This window comes from Salvia splendens, chromosome 22 (genome assembly GCF_004379255.2).
Source record: "Salvia splendens isolate huo1 chromosome 22, SspV2, whole genome shotgun sequence".
NCBI classification, from domain to species: Eukaryota; Viridiplantae; Streptophyta; class Magnoliopsida; order Lamiales; family Lamiaceae; genus Salvia; species Salvia splendens.
Window position 1 is genome coordinate 22904296 of NC_056053.1, and position 18523 is coordinate 22922818.

The window sequence follows — 18523 nt, forward strand, 5'->3', positions numbered from 1 at the left end:
AAAACAAATTAAGATTTTCATGGTGCCGGTAATTAAAATTATATTTACGGCTTAAATTCCCTTAGTTAATGCTCCCCCTCCAAAAACTTACAAAGTTATATTCCATCTGTCCCATGTTATTCGCACTTTTCATTTTTTATCATAAATTTGAGATTGAGTTTTTAGTATAATTAAATTATTATTTAAGTGTATTGAGACACACTACTTAATAAATGAACAACTAAACCTAATATATTAATTAAATACATTAGTCCTAACATAAACTATAAATAATATAAATAATTTGAGATGAGCTGAAATGGAATGGTGCAAGTAACATGAGATGGTGAGAGTATTTGACACAGGTTTTAACGTGTAACTAATATAATAAGGGAGAGGAGAAAAAAATAGTGGCAGTAATGTTAGTGGCTTATGATGTCCGCGTTACTAGTAGTTCAAAACTTTCATTATTTAGTTTGTCTTACTTTTGGGAACGGTCCAAAATGGAAAAAAATTAGTCTATTTTTTTTTTGACGGATGGAGTATCATAAATACCAAATTCAATTTCACAATTAGAGCATCTCCAATGCACGGATGTCCCATTCGGACATCCACTAGGACATCCCAAAAACACCTCATGCCACGTCACTAGAACTTCCCATCCCACTGCCACGTCACTAGGACATTCCCTTCACAATCCACCCTTCCTATCGCCCTTCCTACTAGGACTTCCCGCAATAAAAAAAAATCACAAATTCACAAATAAAGCAATTTACGTTTACGGAAATAAAATTTCAACACGAATACGAACGAGAAAAATTATCAACTTCATTAAAAAAAACATACATGATTTGAAAAAAAATTACATAGTAATAAAACAAAAAAAGTAATGACATCAACGTCAACCCCTCCGCGTCCAAACCTCTTCGAATAGAGATGTAGAGAGAGAAACTTGTTAACACAAGTGGTGCGAATGAAATGAAGTTCAACGAGCCGTATATATAGAGTTTTTAAAAAAAAATTAAATACCTGACGTCCGACCCGGACGTCCGACCCACGCCACAATGGCGGACGTCCGCCCGCCCGTCGCCCCCACGTCCGAGGACATCCGACGTCCTTATAGGACGTCCGTATCCGAGTTGAAACGCCACAATGGCGGACGTCCCGATCGCCCATCGCGGATGTCCGACCGGACGTCCGCCATTGGAGATGCTCTTACTATGCCTAACTTTTGTTTGCAGAACCAAGTTTTTATTACGATAAAAATTTATCAGATGTGAAGACAATTGAAATTTAGTTAAATTTCACGAATGATTTAACAACTAACCCATACTTGTTTTATCAATATAACTATAATTATATTTTCCCGTATCAAATGGAAAATGCTTGATTAGTCGTAATACTTTACTGTTCTGTTTCAATAATTTAAAATTGAAAATCTTATTTTAGAAAATTTAATTCGAAATGGCTGATGAATTAGTTTGGTATTACTTTGAATTTCGCATTCAATTAGTTTCCGACGACAGAATTTCTCATTCCCGCCACCATAAACGATGCTCAAATTCACATTACAAATCCTCGCACCTTCAAATCATGGCCGCCGCCGATTCCTCTCCGTGCTCGAATCCGCAGCCCACTCCCAAATTCAAGCCCCAGTTTCTGAATTTCCAAAAAAATTCAAACTTTTGTCACTCCCTAAATGCAAAAATATCTCTCAATTGCGAAAACTTCACTGCGAGCTAATTGTTAACGGTTTAATCTCAGAGCTTTCCACCGCTAACAAAATTCTTCACGCATACACACTCCACAAAGATTTGGAGAGTTCGTATGCATTGTTTTGTGATGTTAATGTGAAAAATTCTTACTTTTGGAGTGTTATGATTGGTGGCTTTGCCAGAGCTGGTGAATTTCTCAGCTGTTGCAGAGTTTTTAGGGATTATGTGAGGTCTGGTGATTTGCCTGATGATTACACTTTGCCGGTGGTTATAAAGATTTGTAGGAATTTTATGGACTTGGGAATGGGGAGATTGTTGCATTGCTTTGTGTTCAAGTGTGGATTTTGTTGTAATACTTTTGTGGCTGCGGCGCTCATGGATATGTATGCGAAGTGCAAGGTGATTGGGGATGCGGGGAGGGTGTTCGATGAGATGCCTGAGAGAGACCTTGTTAGTTGGACTGTGATGATTGGGGCTTATACTGAATGTGGGAATCCGGAGGAGGGGTTGGAGTTGTTTGATCGGATGCGAGAGGGTGGAATTGTGCCGGATAAGATTGTGATGGTTAATGTTGTCAATGCTTCTGCGAAGCTGGGGTCGATGCATAAGGCGAGGGTTGTGGATGAGTACGTGAAGGTGATGGGGTTTTCGTTGGATGTGATTCTCGGAACTGCTATGATTGATATGTATGCGAAATGTGGGAGCTTGGAGTTGGCGAGGGAGAAGTTCGACGGGATGAGGGAGAGGAACGTTGTGTCGTGGAGCGCGATGATTGCGGCGTATGGGTACCACGGGGAAGGCCGGGAAGCTCTTGATTTGTTTGGCATGATGTTGGGAAATGGAGTGTTGCCTAATAACATCACGTTCGTGTCCCTCTTGCACGCTTGTAGTCACTCTGGTTTGGTTGACAAGGGTCTAGAGATTTTCTCGCTAATGCAGGACAAGTATGGGGTGAGGCCGGATGTGAAGCATTTCACTTGCGTTGTTGATCTATTTGGTCGTTCTGGAAAACTCGAACGTGCCTTGAGTTTGATTGAAGATATGAATATTGAAAAAGACGCGGGGCTCTGGGCTGCGTTGATTGGTGCTTGTAGGATACATGGTGATGTAGAACTGGCGGAGAAGGCTGCAACGTCCCTCCTCGAATTACAACCCCAGAATGCAGGGCATTATATACTACTTTCCAATATTTATGCCAAAGCTGGTCGATGGAAAGAAGTGGCCAAGGTTAGGGAACTAATGACTCGTCAAAGAATAAAGAAAATTCCGGGTTGGACTTGGATTGAAGTGGATAACAAGATCCATAAGTTTGGCGTTGGAGACCATACACATGTTCAGTCGAGAGAGATATACGAGCAACTAAAGCAATTGCGTGAGAAACTGGAGCTGGCTGGCTATGTTCCAGATACGAATTTCGTTCTACATGACATTGATGATGAGCTGAAGTTAGATATCTTGCATACACACAGTGAGAAGCTGGCAATTGCGTTCGGACTAATTGCCACACCCGAGGGAACTCCCATTAGAATTACGAAAAATCTTAGAGTTTGTGGTGACTGTCACACGTTCATCAAATTTGTCTCTGATCATGAAAAGGTTACTTGTTGTTCGTGATGCAAATCGCTTCCACCATTTCAAGGACGGAGCTTGTTCTTGCAGTGATTACTGGTGAACGTTTTGCTATTGTCTGGTATGCTAAAAGCTATCCTTTCCTTTATCCTTCGTGCTTTGTTTCTTCTCCTTTATGCAACTGTTTTGATATCTTGGAAGTATGAAACATGGCCATCTTTGCGTAGTTTGCTTTGAGGGTTACTCAGTTGATGATTATGCCGAAATGTGTTATTCATAGTGTGATAGTGTTTTCATTTTACATTTAGTAGTACTTTCGCTAAGTGATGTTTCGATTTATTTGTAAGAATAACCAATTATCTCCCCAACATACACTCAATAAAACGTAGTTTTGTTGGAAAAGGGTCTCTACCGTTGGAGAGCATTCATCAGGAATTAAATTTTGGAGAATTTTCTGGACTAATTGAGAAGCCTTTAACACTAAACAAGTCGTAAATTTGTGAAATGAACTAGATTATCCTAGAACTACCCATGTTCGTTATATATATGGCATTAGGCAAGTGGTTGCGATGAGATAGTTGTGTTTGATATCGTTTACACCATTGTTTCGTATCTCTAAAGGCACAATACTTCTTCAGTTAAGTGCTCTATTGTTAAGCATTCAACTATCGTATCTTTTGAACATACACAATACAGAAGATTATACTATTAAGTAGTCATGGTTCCAATGGAAATGATAGGCTTTGAAAGTTACATCCGCAATTCAAGAACTTGTGTATAAAGATATAGCAATATAAGATGCGAAACTATGCACATCATGTGAGTGAAACTAGTATATTTATATGCATATATATTTAATTTAAGCTAATTTTTATCTACATTTAGTACCTGAATTCCTGACCAGCCCTTGTTAACATCATCGTTAACAGAATCTGACTCGTTCGCCCAACCCCACACGATCCTTCTATTCGTGGAAGGGTCAAAGAAGGATTTGGAGGCATAGAAGTTGCCATAGTCATACCTCAATCCATTCCGGTTATCAATCATGCCTTCATCAGGTATATACCTATCAGTTATGGTGTAATATGTCCCTATTGTGTAGTACTCATATCTAGTATCGTCGAGGCTGATTTTCAACACATGCTTAACTTTTGGCCCATAACAGAAGTGTCGAGTCCGTTGCTTCCAGACTCTGAAACAGGAAATAACTCGGGACATTCCCAATCCCAGCCACAGCGTGCAACGGATGCTTGGCTTTAACCCAGTGCGTGAAATCCCGACTCCTGTATAAATGAGCGATCCCCATTTTCCTAACACCACCACTTATGGTTATTCTCCAGAGACCGTGTCTCCCCAACCATGCGGTTGTTGGGTCACGGAACGCAGTCTTGTTGATCCACCTATCTGGGACGATCAATGGGTTGTTGTCGGGCTTGACCCACTTAGTAAGTAATGGATCTGATAGGTTGGCTGGGATAGCATAGTTTTGGACTTGGGTGTTGTGCTCGTCTGTGATGCCTGTTATAGGATGATGGGCTTACCTCCGGGGAGAACCGTTGTTGAACCCGACCAGCACCCAAATTTGTCGAACGGCCGTGATGGGTAGATTGCTGCGTCTAATATTTTCCAGTTGATCAAATCTTGTGAGACAGAATGAGCCCACACCATGTTTCCCCATACAGAACCGTTCGGATTGTACTGATAGAAGAGGTGATAGTATCCTTTGTAATACATCGGTCCTGTTCAAGACCAGACCGAGTTTTTTTAGTCACATGTCACACGAAAACAGCAGACCAAGAGACGTAGACGGAGAAGGAGAAAGAACTCACCATTCGGATCTGGTAATTGTGCACCGTTAAATCGCCATTCAGGTACATGAAAAGAGGTAAATCCATTAGAATAAATTTACAGCAGATTGCTTAATTACAGTGGAGGAAATTCACACAATTAGCAGAGTATATTAAGTAGTAAGATACTTATGTGCGTGTTTTGTTGAAGTTGATGTAAATACAGTCTGAAAATAATGCATGATGCATCCATAGACATAACTACTGTAATAAATTGTATTTGCATTATGTGCTTCTGAAATGGCCAGAAAGTATGATTCGAATTGTCTAGGGACCACATAATAAATACTCCCTCCGTCCCGGACTACTTGCACTTATTTCCTTTCTGGGCGTCTCAAGTTATTTGCACTCTTTCCATTTTTAGTAAAAATTATCACCTACAGCCGCAATTATTGACTTTGCTATACACTCATTCCTTAATCTCCGTGCCGAAAAGGAAATGTGCGAGTAGTCCGGGACTGAGGGAGTACTTGAAACATTTCATATAGTATAATACTTGCATGCATGCAAATTTACAGAATTTTCAGAACCTTGGTCATACTTAACTCTCAAAATTAGCTGGATCTACTCGAGTTTGGTGGGACCCTCTTGGAGTGTGTTAATTTATAATGTTATTGCAATACACTAATAAAACTATAAAAGTATAAAACTATGTTAGGAGCTACTACTTCGTTTAAAGGGCCTACTATTTGCGTTATTTATGAGCAGTTAAAACATATACAGCTGGAAAATAATTATCAGTTACTTGAAAATTTTTAACCTTTCTTGCCCAAGCCATCTTTTGTATAAATTCAGGCTCGTTTGAATTTGGTGCTTATTAAAATTGTTTACTGGTAGATGTCATATATACTTGCACGCATTCACATAAATAAAAATGTGACAAGTTACAATAATTCAATGGACAGATTAATTAAGATATACAGTACTAATAGTACTAGTCAATCAAAACTATCCAGACATTAATATGCGAAAATTCTAAGTAATTTAATAAAATTGAAATGTTTGACTTCCTCCAAACAAGACAAAAATTCCCAGCAAACACAAAATCAAATCACAGTGAAATAATAAATGTCAGTATATGCAACACATCACATAACAAAATACTAGTACTACTTTTATTCAAACAAAAACACTAGATTTGTTGCATCCTCAGAAAAAAAAAATCAGATAGAGATACAATTATCGAATCTAGTCACGTTTTCACGTACAAAACACACATGCAAGAAAATGAATCCATAATAAATAAATAAATCACTAAAACAATTATGTATGTACTCCATATTCCTATATTATTATTATCAGTCATTTAAATCACGAAATCTGGTTAAATTCCTTAGATCTTTATCATTTGTCTCGCTCGTGTACAAAACGACGTTTTTGGTGATGTTTAAAACGAGGGGGGGAAATTCGACGTACCATTCATCCAGTTTTTAGTGGGTTGGAAATGGTAGCCGGTTCGGTAAAGAAGCTGCACATCAGTGGCAGCGAGGGACTGAAACTCGGGGTAGATTTTATGCAAAGAGTCGACGCCATTGTTGAGTAAAATCAGAGCTGAAAGGGAAAGAAAGAGGCAGAGAGAGAGCTTCATGGTTACCAAAAAAGGAATGAGTGAAGAGAGAGAGAGATAAGTAGTTGAGTGCGATTATGGAGGAAGAAGATGAGAATTTATAGGAATCTAACTGAGGAAAATAGCTGGTAAATGTTGAGAAAAGTCAATAGAGGTTTTTTCGTATTTAAAAAAAATTAAGGATAGGATCACACTATTTTTAGTCAATTAAGAAACCATAATTGTGTTTTGTGGAATTATAGATTTAGATATTTAACCTTTTTCTCATGTAAAAATATTGGATATGATGAGGCTGTTTTTAGTGAAAGAAATAGGAGAATATATGTATATGTACCTGAATTATGACTATGATTGTAATTAAAACGTTAAATAAAAAATAAAAAATCTAATAAATTAAAAGTAAGATAGTAACATTTTGGAATTAAAAAAGACAAAAGACATGACCTGTTATAAAAGTAGAAATTTAGGGACGGTTTCTCTTTTTTGTTTTTTTTTCTCAACAGTTTGCTAAAGTTACAATATTTTGCTTCTAAAATAAAACAAATTCACTTTTGTATAATGGTAACAAAAATATTATTTTTGGACTTCTAAAATAAATAAAAAAAAATCAGTTTTGCTCATAATGATAATATGGTACACCATTCAAATTAGCTAATCTAATATAAAAAAATATTTCCAAGTCTAATTAAATCGAACCATGCTTTGGTGTTTTAATTCGGGTTCAGTTTCATGGATATATAATTAAAACTGATATATATATATATATATATATTTCTTGTTTTTTTCTATAAATTCTGTGACTTATTAATTCAAATTGGATTCCTTGAAATAAAATTGACGAAGAAATAGAAAAAGAAAAATAAATATTGTATCACATTACAGATAACATAAATAATTTATTCACACCCATCACAAAATCTATTTTGAAGATTTTGATTGATTGGTTCCGGTCATCTTTATCGACAGAAGCCTAACTCAAGTGACAAAGTTATAAGTCGAATGTCGAATTTTTCCGTATACATTGATGTGGTATAATTGATTCCATCTACGTACGACGCGATATTTAAGAATTAAGATAAATATACATGTACATATTGCCCTTATATTTTAAATTTAAATTGAATTATATTTATAGTATTAAGTATATTATTTTGTAGTAATAAATAGATGAATAAAATATTTATGATAAATTCACATATGATTTGAGCTTAATTTGGAAATAATTACGTAATACTAAATGTTTTCTTGAGTTTAAAATTTTAATATAAATTTTATTTTTTACTAAATTATTGTTACAAAAGGGTTAATATATAATACTATGAAATATTAATTTATTTAAATTAATTAATGTTTTTAAAGTGATTTTTATGTTAAAATACCTAAAATGTCCAGTTATGTACATGTACATAACTATCCATATTTAATTTATGATTTGACCTCAATTTAGTTATAACTCGGATGTCAATAGAAATGGAAAAAGTCATAAAAATAGGGAGAGTTAGCAATACAAAACCAGTTTAAAATAGATTTTAGGCTTAATGCAATATGAGAAAATGGGCTCTTTTTTTTTGTTAATTATGGTCCATGATAAAAAGAAAAGAATAAAAAACTTCGCATCATTTTTTATATGTAGACGTATTACATTTTGTAATAAATAGTTACTTTGTGTAATTGATACAAAATTCAAGTTATTATTTCTAATCAACTTTTCAGTTTTTGAACTTTGAGAATTCTATATATGTAGATAAAGTGAATCTAAGTTCAAGATTTGACAATTCAATAACTTCTACTAATACAATTTTATACTTTTTGTTTCTTATTTGCCCCCATGAGAGCATAGATAATAATAAAATCTAGAGTGGGCCAAATTTTGAAAATTGCATTCTTGAATATAATTGTTTAAAAATCCAATTATCATTATCATACGTGATATTTAAGATTTGAAACTAAAAAAGTTACTACTATATTGTTTCCACTTGCCATTTTTGACTTTCCTAGTATAGAAACACAATCGAGGGCCTTTCCACTTTTGAAACAGTATTAATGAATAATCTCATAAAGATGCACGAAAAAGATAAAAACGTGACAATAGATTATTCACTAATTAGTAGTAATTGAATTAATTTATTTATGGAAGATGGATGACAAAAAAACGTGGCATAATTTAATATGTAGAAAAGAAACACGCACTCCTTTTCTAGCACACAAATCTACAATAGTCTAGGTTGATAAAGTGAGAATATATGTATTATTAATTTGTTTTCACTCAGTATATAATAATAATCTTTTTTTTAATTAGAGCCACTCAGTGGCCTATCATTGTCAAAGAAAAAAAATAAATTAAGCCTTTTACCAGTAGTATTATTTTTGCTATTTCGGAAAATAAAAATTCATCCACGTTGTTGGCTTCTTGAAGCGTCATATAAGTGCCCAGCTTACTTTTAAAATCTTAAAACATAGTTTTAAGTTTTAACTAGATTTATTGTGATTCATTATATTTGAAGAAGTTGAATGTAAAAAAGTATACAAATAGAATAAAAAAGAAAAGTAAAAAAGAAAAAATAGATAGTTACATGGATTTTGGTCATAATTTTACAAACTAATTTCTTATAAATATATGAAGGATAGCCAATATTTGGTTATTAATTAACCAATTCTATACTATTCTAATGATATGTGGTATATAAATTAAAATTCCGACTATAAAATTGAGTTTCGGGTCAACAACTTTCAACCCAATTTTGACTACTTATTATGGATGACAATAGAAAGGTATCATTAATAGTTTTCCAGCTATACATTTAATTTTTACATTAAACTCAGGAGAAATTTGGACTATACTAAAATATGCTAGTTCGTTAATTATAACTTTGTTTTTAAAACTTATAATTAAATATGAAAGAGATCTTATTATATGTTAGATCTTTGTTACATAATTCTGATAAGTCATTGATACAAATTAGGGAATGGTTGGTTAGGGAATTAGGTGGGACATGTCAAATTAGACACAAATTAATTTGTAGTAATTACTGTATGGGCTGTTAAAATTTATAAGAAATTGTAAGCAGAATAAAGGGATATTTCCTCGCCTAGATACATATTTGGCCGAACAATTTACACAAGTTAAGTTTTGTACTAAAATTTGGTGTGTACTCAAATCATTGCCATATTTTGATGAAGAGTTATGTCAGTTTGATAAAAGTTAAATTGTAAGTAAAAGACATAAACCAAATGAATACAAGTAATAGTTACTATTATCAGCAAATTAGATTAAAAATAATGCCAAAGATCTTAAGAATTATTATAAGTTGCTGCAATTAATAATATTTTTTAATAAAATAAAATGAATAGTTTTGTGATCTAATACTTAAAAATAAACACATGAAATTTTTATTAAATAAATAAAAAACTTGATGTTTAAATAAATAATTTTTAAAGTTGAAAACATTTTTTTATAACACCAATATAAATTAGGGTTTCAAATAATATATACCCTATATATATGTAGTTTATCTGTCTAATCCCATGTTATTATAAGTATTAAAAGTAAAATTGGAGATTAGCAAAATGGCATGCCCAAAAATATGTAAGCTGCCCACTTTAGATTCTCGCGTCAAATAATTGGTTCAATCACATATACACTCCATTTGTGATGTAGCATCCAAAGAGACATGCATTGTTGTCAATATATAGCACCACAACAAAAAGCATTACAACAAATTTTGGTTTAGTGGATCGAAAATGAAATTCATATCCAAGTGAGGTATGCATAAATGAAAAGATATTAATATAAATTTTAATTTTGTCCATACTTATATGCACAATGCATTGCATTAAAGGGAAGGTATTATGCATCGCTCTAGTAATTGGCTAAATCATATTCTGTTGGCAAATGTACAAATAAAATGTAGTATTACATTCGTCCAAAAAGAATAGTCTTTGTAGTGGATGGTACGAATTTTAATGCAAAATTAGTAGAATAAGAGAAACCTAAAAAGAGAAATATAGAGAATGAAAAAATAGAATATTACACATATTTTAATATCTCATATTTGATGAATAGAGAGAATTACAACCATTATATAAGTTTTTGAGATACTTCTTCTATCACTTATTAATTTAGGATGCAACCTTATGAATTTCTATACATGTTTTATGTATTAAAAATATAATACTCCCTCGGTTCCATAAAAATATATGTACTTTTCATTTTCATCTGTCCCACAAAATTATGTGCATTCCATTTTGGAAAGTAATATCAATTAAATAAGTTTGGACATGACAAATGTCGTGCTCACAACTTTTTTAAGCATATAAATATAATCTTAGCATGGTAGGCTTCCCCTAAATACATGTTTCCACATTTGTCACTTTATCATTGTTTGTATACAATTTGGAATAGAAGTGGAGAAATCGACAAATATTTGTCAAAAGATATAGTATAGTGCAATATTAGTGCTTTCTTCATATATCAAATTTAATGAATGCGTGTGTGTTGTTAAATTATTAGTACTGCTGCTTTTGTGGAGAACCACTTTTCAGTTTCCACCATCACCTAGAGTGGTTAACTCTTCCATTTTTTCTTCTTTATAATTCATTTTAATCTTTATTTTTGAACTGTATGCATGTAAATTTTCAGTTTCCACTTTATTCAGTTTCAATGTTTTGTCGTATGCATGTAAATTTTTGAACTGTATTTCATTCTTTAATATCCAGATTTTTGAACTGTATTCTATTCTTTAATATCCCTGAGACGAATAAGCAGACCTACATTTAAGCTTATACAGTCGTGAGTTGTCTTGGTCAGACAACATAATACTATAGAGTTATATACTCTGACTACTGCATACACTTTATGCAAAAAAATCATAAATAGTGCACTTTTAATTTGCATCGAGAAAATAAAATATTAATTAAAACTGAAAACTACCATATAATTTATTAGGTTGAGTATATTCTACCAAACAAATTTATGGATTTAATTGGCTGTGTATTTCAAATTCAGTTCTGAATTATTCATATGGAAATGATCTTTTTTGACCATACAGAGATTTTACATAGTAATTTTTTTTACCATTAAACAACTTTATTTTGGTACCATTAAATTTTTTTTAAATGAAAATAAAATTCAGCAATGTTTCGTAAATGCAATAAGCTTTTTATCGGAATAAATCTAACAGCAATGATGGAAAAATAACTTTTACTAAGTGGAGTAATATTTTTGATTCATATAAACGTAGTAATTTTCCCCAAAATATATTGGGCTGGACCAGCCATAGGAATCAAGGTGATTCAGCCCACTATTATACATTTTGCACTGTTTATATTTTTAATGGGCTATGGTTCAAAATTATACAACTACAAGTGGATCGTTTGATAATTTTATGGCCCATAAGATTTTAGAAAAGAGGATAGTGAATTTTCTTTATTAACATCTCCTGTGATGACTCAAACACTACGAACTAAAATGATTTTATCAAGCGAATAATTCCGAGCACCTAGGTTACTCGGCACATTTTACCAACTAAATTATGTCTCGTTGTGTTTATGGACAGTAAGATTGAAGCTAGAGAGTTCATCCCTTTTGGATTCGTTCGGTTCCTACTATTGCTCATGACTGAATGTCATGTTCATTTTATCTCTTGTTCGATTGTCTCTTTTCTATCAAAAACTTGGTCCGTAACAATGTATCACGGTCTGACTCAATAGTGAGATTAGACTCTATCTCATAATTAATTATCCCACCCCCACCCATATGACTATTAATCTTAGATAAAGTCTACTTTGACTTATCGCTATTGTATTTCAGTAATATCTTGTCTAACATATTGAACTCCATGGATCTTTGTGTATTTGTATTTGTTTTTTGGGGAGGAAGGCTTTAATATTTGAATCCTTTTTCAATATATTAAAAATGCTCTAACCATCTCAGTGAGCAACGGTCAGAACACGTCAAAAAATAAAACCAAAATAACTAAGACAAGAGATACTATATCCTAGCCAAACAAAAATCAGAAAAGAAACAAAAACCAAACAACACAACAAGTGCTTGGCTGTTTGCATTGTTTGAGTATAGTGGAAGAAGATTGCTCCTTCTCAAAGAATCAATTACAGTACAATAATAAATCTAGAGTTTCTAAATTGTGAGATACAATGATAAATAAAAATTTCATAAATATGGAGAAGATAGCTTCTAAGCCTCCTTTATATGGCTTAATTTTCTTGCGAATATTTTTGATACATTATGTTCTATTTCCAAGTCTTCCAAACCTCGTTGTCCACGTAAAAATTATCAATACCGAGAATTTTCTTTTTCTTTGTACTTCGACAATGACATACTGAATAAAATTTCGATTTTTTTAAATTTTATATTAAGTCAAAAAAATGGAATCTTTGTGTAAATTATATTAAGGGTTCAAGTGAACTGAGGGAGGAAAATGCCAAAATGAAAGAGAATCAAAATAACCAATTCAACGCCACGAATGGTTCAACAGTTGACCATGAGCTTATAACGCCTAGAAATGTCATCAGATGAATTTTTATCGTTATTAAGGTTTTCTGCATCGTTATTTAAGTTTTCTTACACGTGAAAATCAGAAAATATATAAAAACTGCCATGGTTTTTGGTACCTAGAAGGATGATATATTCGAAGTATTTAAAAGTATTGAATTTAATTTATAAATTGTGAGATCGTAACTGAATTAATTTGAATATAATAATAATAATCTTATCTTACATCAAATATATTGTGAGCACAAAATCGTATATACATACTTTATTATAACTAAAATAATGAAAATAAAGATATTTTTAGATTATAACCAATTATCAAATGCTAACTAATTAGCAATCTAAAATTCAGACTAATTTTTCATCTTTAGATTTTGAAGATATAGTGGTTATATAATGCCAACTGGATTATATTTTAAATTTAAATAATTATTAAATAAAATTAAAGGGTATTAATGTCAATTCTCTCTTATAAAAATTAACATAAAACTTTAAATTTACATAATTCTCTCGATTTAAATTATTTTTTCGCAAAAAATATATCAAGTTAAAGTTAATTTTATACGGATTCTAACGAGATTTCAATTGCATATGTTCTGACGACGTTCGGATGATGAAATTTGATGATTTTTATTTCAACTTTCTTATATCAAAAAATTTCAATATAATGCATGCATGTAAATCTCAATAAAACTGTGTTAGATATTTTCTGTTACTTGTGTTGAGATTCTCATGTTACTCTGTTGATATTTGTAATACACTATGTTGATATTAAAAAAACATGAAAATTATGATATGATAACAGAATGACGATCTTACCCTTTTGTTGATATTTTGTCTACTATTTATTGAAATTCGTAAGATTTAAACTCATCCACTCATTTTAAAATCTAAAGGTATAGATTTAGTCTTAATTTTGGATTATGATGCTATAAGCAATATAAGAAGACCCATCACAATTGCATCCTTATGGGATTGTCAAGCTAGCTATAAAAGATTACGAGTCTTTTAGGGTTAAACTATTTTGGGTTAAAAATTCTTAATTATAAACCTAAACTTTCAGATTTTGGATTAACCCATCTTTTCAATTGAGCTTGGAAAAATTGCAAATTCTTTTAAACTATTTAAAAAATATATATATAGTACTTCTTACAAATAAACACACTCATGATTGAGTGTTATATATCTCATCATATACTGACGTAACACTCCCTACATCCGCAATTATCGGCAATTGATTACATAAGTGAATGGAATGTGTGTCAAACTATTTATAAATTTTATAATAAAATATGAATAACTATATCAATATTAGAATTTAAGATTCATGTAACAAAAGTAGTAAAATATAATGTGGAAGGACAGAAAAAGAAATATGATACTACAATTAAAGACATAAGACACGTTATCTATTCCTTAATAATATCCCTTAATAATATCCGTTATCCATTCTTTTTCTTCTATACATTTTAGTAAAAATGAAATTAAGAGTATAACTTTCGACAATTATAACAAATTACATTTTACATACGTAATCTTATTATACTAACTTTCAATGTAAATAGTAAAGTTCGACTTTTAAATAATTGAAACAATTTAGTTAATCAGGCCAAATTACTCGTTTCCTGAGCCACTCATGTCGGTCTCGACTTTTTTCAGGCCAACCCTATTTGATCGGAAACTATTCGGTTGCAAGTCATTCATACTTAAACCTTTCGTTTTACAAAATTTTCACCCTAACTTTATTGTGTTATTAGTTTATCAGGCCGACTCAATCTATTTCGGGTTGAATCAACATTCCTAACAATAGGAAAACAATAGACAAATTAAATTTAAGAGTAGTACAAGTTTAGTGTTGGACAATGTTCTTGATGATTACCACACTCAATTCAAAAATTCCATTCAAGATTCTTCTAATAAGAACCACAAATTCATATATATAGTGATTGGAGATTATACACAACACAGCCATCTTCACAACATTTATTTCCACACCTAGCTAATTTAATTGATCTAGGATTTCATACTTATATGTTGAGCTTGCTTCAAATCTTCCATCACTACTTTATTTTTTTTTCACAAATCAAACCACTTGAGTATCATCATCAAATCTTCCGAATCCCACAAAGGTTCACTTTGAGTTTCAATGTCCCAATTCATCAATTCACTCCCCGCCGTTGGATTAATCTGCGGATCATCGCTCGCAGCGAAGGCCACGTCAGCACTGCGATTGCGGTGGTTGTGGCACTGCGTCGCCGCTCCATCAGCCTCGGCCGCAGCCGGCCGCCTATCAAACGCCCTCGCGCACTTGGATCTATTGTAAATCCGGCACAAGCTGAGCTCTTCCTTCAGCTGCTTAACAAAGTTCAACAATTTAAAACAAATAAATCTAAACAGATTTACATAAAATTAACCTATAACCAAATTCAAACCCTAGTCAACTTTAACGTTGACCTAAAAAAAGGGGTAGGAAAAGTAGAAAACCCTAAAAACAGACCTGAGGATTGGGAGACTGATCATAGACTTTATACTCGTTCATTTTCCAGGTAGTTTTTGATCCGTGGGGAGCTCGGCCCTCGTAGAAAACCATGGTTTTCTTCCTTCCGATTCGGAGATTTTGGCAAGTGAAAACATCAGAAGGAGAGCCAGTAGCTTTCCAATATCCCTTCTCAGTAAGACGGTTGGGCCTTCCTCCCCGGGCCTCCCTTTCTTGCATCGTGGTGAAGAAGAACCACTGCTCTTTGTCGCCACGGCACATTTCTCCAGCATGTTCTAATACATATATAGCAACACATAATCAGTTTGTTGATTCATTAATATCAGTTGACTGCACAAAACATATCAGTTGTTCGACTTTTTATATCACAAAACTCTACTGATATTAGTCAGAAACTGATATTTTTGTGATGCCAACTGATTTGGTTCTCGGTTTTCATTTTAATGGCGGTTATGTAACATCAAATTAATGACAATACAATCTAACAAGATGTACACTAAAAAAAATAATGAGAAAAAATATGAAGTGAATTTACGTGGAAGCTCCCATGGATTGTAATCGTAGATGTTCAGAAGAGGTATGACTCTGTCGATGTCGGGATTCATGCCGTTGAGCTTGTTAGGAAGATAGTAAAGGAGCAGTTCCTCCTCTGTGGGATAGAACCTAAAACCTACAGGCAAATCACCCATGTTTTAATGCTAATGTGATCAATTAGAAAGGAATATATGCAGTGAAAGAAATGAAGTAGAAGAAGAAGATGATGAGGGAGTAGAGTGAGCATGTGTTAGACTAATTCTTGGTTCTATTTATAGAGGGTGATTGAGTTTCATTTTATTTTAAATTTTTGTGGAAGGTAGTTTTGGTGGAAAATTCTAAGTTAGTATTTAGAAAACACAACTGTTCCCATTTGTCCACATAACTACAAGAATTCTCGTCCACGTCCACTCTATTTGTAACTTGATTCTTTCCACTTCAATTCTTCACTTCCCATTTACCTTTTTTTTGGCTAGTATAAGTAACTTTGAAGAAGTTAAAAATATATACTTTGAATTAATAATGTGATATTCTCTCCGTCCCACTCAAGATGTCCACATCTTGAGTGACACGAGATTTTAAGAGAAGTTGTTAGGTGGAGTAAGTAGAGAGAAAATTAAAGGTAATTTAATATTTTAATGAGGATAGAAGAGAGATAGATTTGTTTCCAAATATAGAAAGTGGACATTTTGAATGTAACAAACTAAAAAAATTGTGGACATATTGAATGGATCGGAGGGAGTATATTACTGTACCCAACCATAAATCATTATTTGGTTTTCGATTTTTCATTATTTTAGTTCAATGTAAGTTTTGATAAAGTTTAGTTGAGCTTTTGATACAAATTCCTTGTGAAAGAGGGTAATTTGTTGAATGTGATTATCAAATTAAGAATATACGTATATTCTCCATGTTCATGCATGCTTCAGGCCTTCAGCTGCACCAGGATATACAATGTATAACTTTAAATTACAATATATAATTTATAATTATAAAATTAAGTTGTTATTTTAAATTAGGTACATTTTAGATTTAGAAAATAAGGTTTTATTCACCTTGTACCTTGTTATATACGCTTTTGTATGAAAACAAAATCATTTGTACCTTGTTATCCACAAATGTGCTTTGGATGTTCTAGAAATATTTTGGCGGTTTTTATGGGTTCGTGTATTATGTATGACTTGAGCAAGTACTGTCCTTCCTTACCAGATTACTTCATATGCATTGACAATTTAATTACACACCCCAATCAGAGTCATGTGGCAAGAGTTATGTCTATTCTATAAAAACCGCCAAAAACGACTTGTGAAAATTGACTTTATTATTTGCACTCTTCATCTTTTATCTCTTTTTAAGCTCATTTTCTATCGCATCCCAACAAATTCATCAAATTACTAATTGATAGAGATTTAAACAAGAGCATGCCTCAGTTTGGAATCAATCAAAGGGTAATGTATGAAAAATTCGAGTTTATTAGTGGATGTTAATGCTCAAGTTCCTAGTGCTCAAGAATTATGGATGCCTTAGAGCATCCACAACGGCGGCCATCCCGTTTGACGTCCGCCATTAGGCAGCAGGGAGGCGGACGCGGACGTGCGTTGCGGACACCGGAGTTCCGCGGCATTCCGGGGACGTCCGTCGTGACGTACGCCATTACGGTGACACGACGGACGTCCCGATTTTTCATTTAAAAAAAAAACTCTATATACGGCTCATTGAACTTCATTTCATTCACACCACTTGTTTTAACGAGTTTCTCTCTCTCTCTGTACTTTCATTTCTTTTGAAGATAAATGGAGCACTTCGATAGTGATTCCCCCGCCATGAGCGAGCCACAAACGCTGACTTTTCCCGTTAGAGTTGGGGAAAATGCCGGCGGAAGTGCACCGATGCCTGGGATGATGCCCGGAATGGCACCGATGATGCCCCAACCCCAAATGGCGGGGATGATGCTCGGGTACTACAATATGTACCCCCCTTGGTGTGGGATGATGCCCCAAATGCCCCAAATGCCCGGGATGATGCAGTGCATGCCTGCCGCTGCTGGGTGAGCAGGCATGGGGTCCCCCAATCACCTGGGGACAATGTCTATCGCCCCTACATGGATCTATTGTCGAGTGATACCCCCAGAGTACTCCTCTGGAGACTCAGTTCACCGGCATCGAGACTTTATCTTTTGAGGAGTTGGGGCTATCTCCGGTCAGGGAGTCTCCCACTGAGATGACATTGGCTACAGGGAGGACGCGGAGGCAAGGGAGAGGGAAGGGCAAGGGCACTACCTCGTCCGCACGTGCGAGGAACGAG

At 33.6% G+C, this 18523-nt stretch overlaps 2 protein-coding genes and 1 pseudogene across 2 annotated transcripts; 1 reads left to right on the top strand and 2 right to left on the bottom strand.

Moving 5' to 3' along the window:
- Positions 1-1495: 1495 nt before the first annotated feature.
- Positions 1496-4321, top strand: LOC121786500 (pentatricopeptide repeat-containing protein At4g21065-like). Its single transcript, XM_042185135.1, has 2 exons — positions 1496-3384; positions 4193-4321. The coding sequence occupies exon 1, from the start codon at positions 1533-1535 to the stop codon at positions 3306-3308; it is 1776 nt and encodes a 591-aa protein (XP_042041069.1). The 5' UTR covers positions 1496-1532; the 3' UTR covers positions 3309-3384; positions 4193-4321.
- Positions 3986-6731, bottom strand: LOC121786501 (annotated as a pseudogene).
- Positions 6732-15264: 8533 nt separating this feature from the next.
- Positions 15265-16374, bottom strand: LOC121786940 (NAC domain-containing protein 90-like). The gene is made up of 3 exons (XM_042185534.1): positions 16221-16374; positions 15686-15960; positions 15265-15540 (listed from the first exon to the last, which is right to left on the bottom strand). The coding sequence occupies exons 1-3, from the start codon at positions 16372-16374 to the stop codon at positions 15265-15267; spliced, it is 705 nt and encodes a 234-aa protein (XP_042041468.1).
- Positions 16375-18523: the final 2149 nt, after the last annotated feature.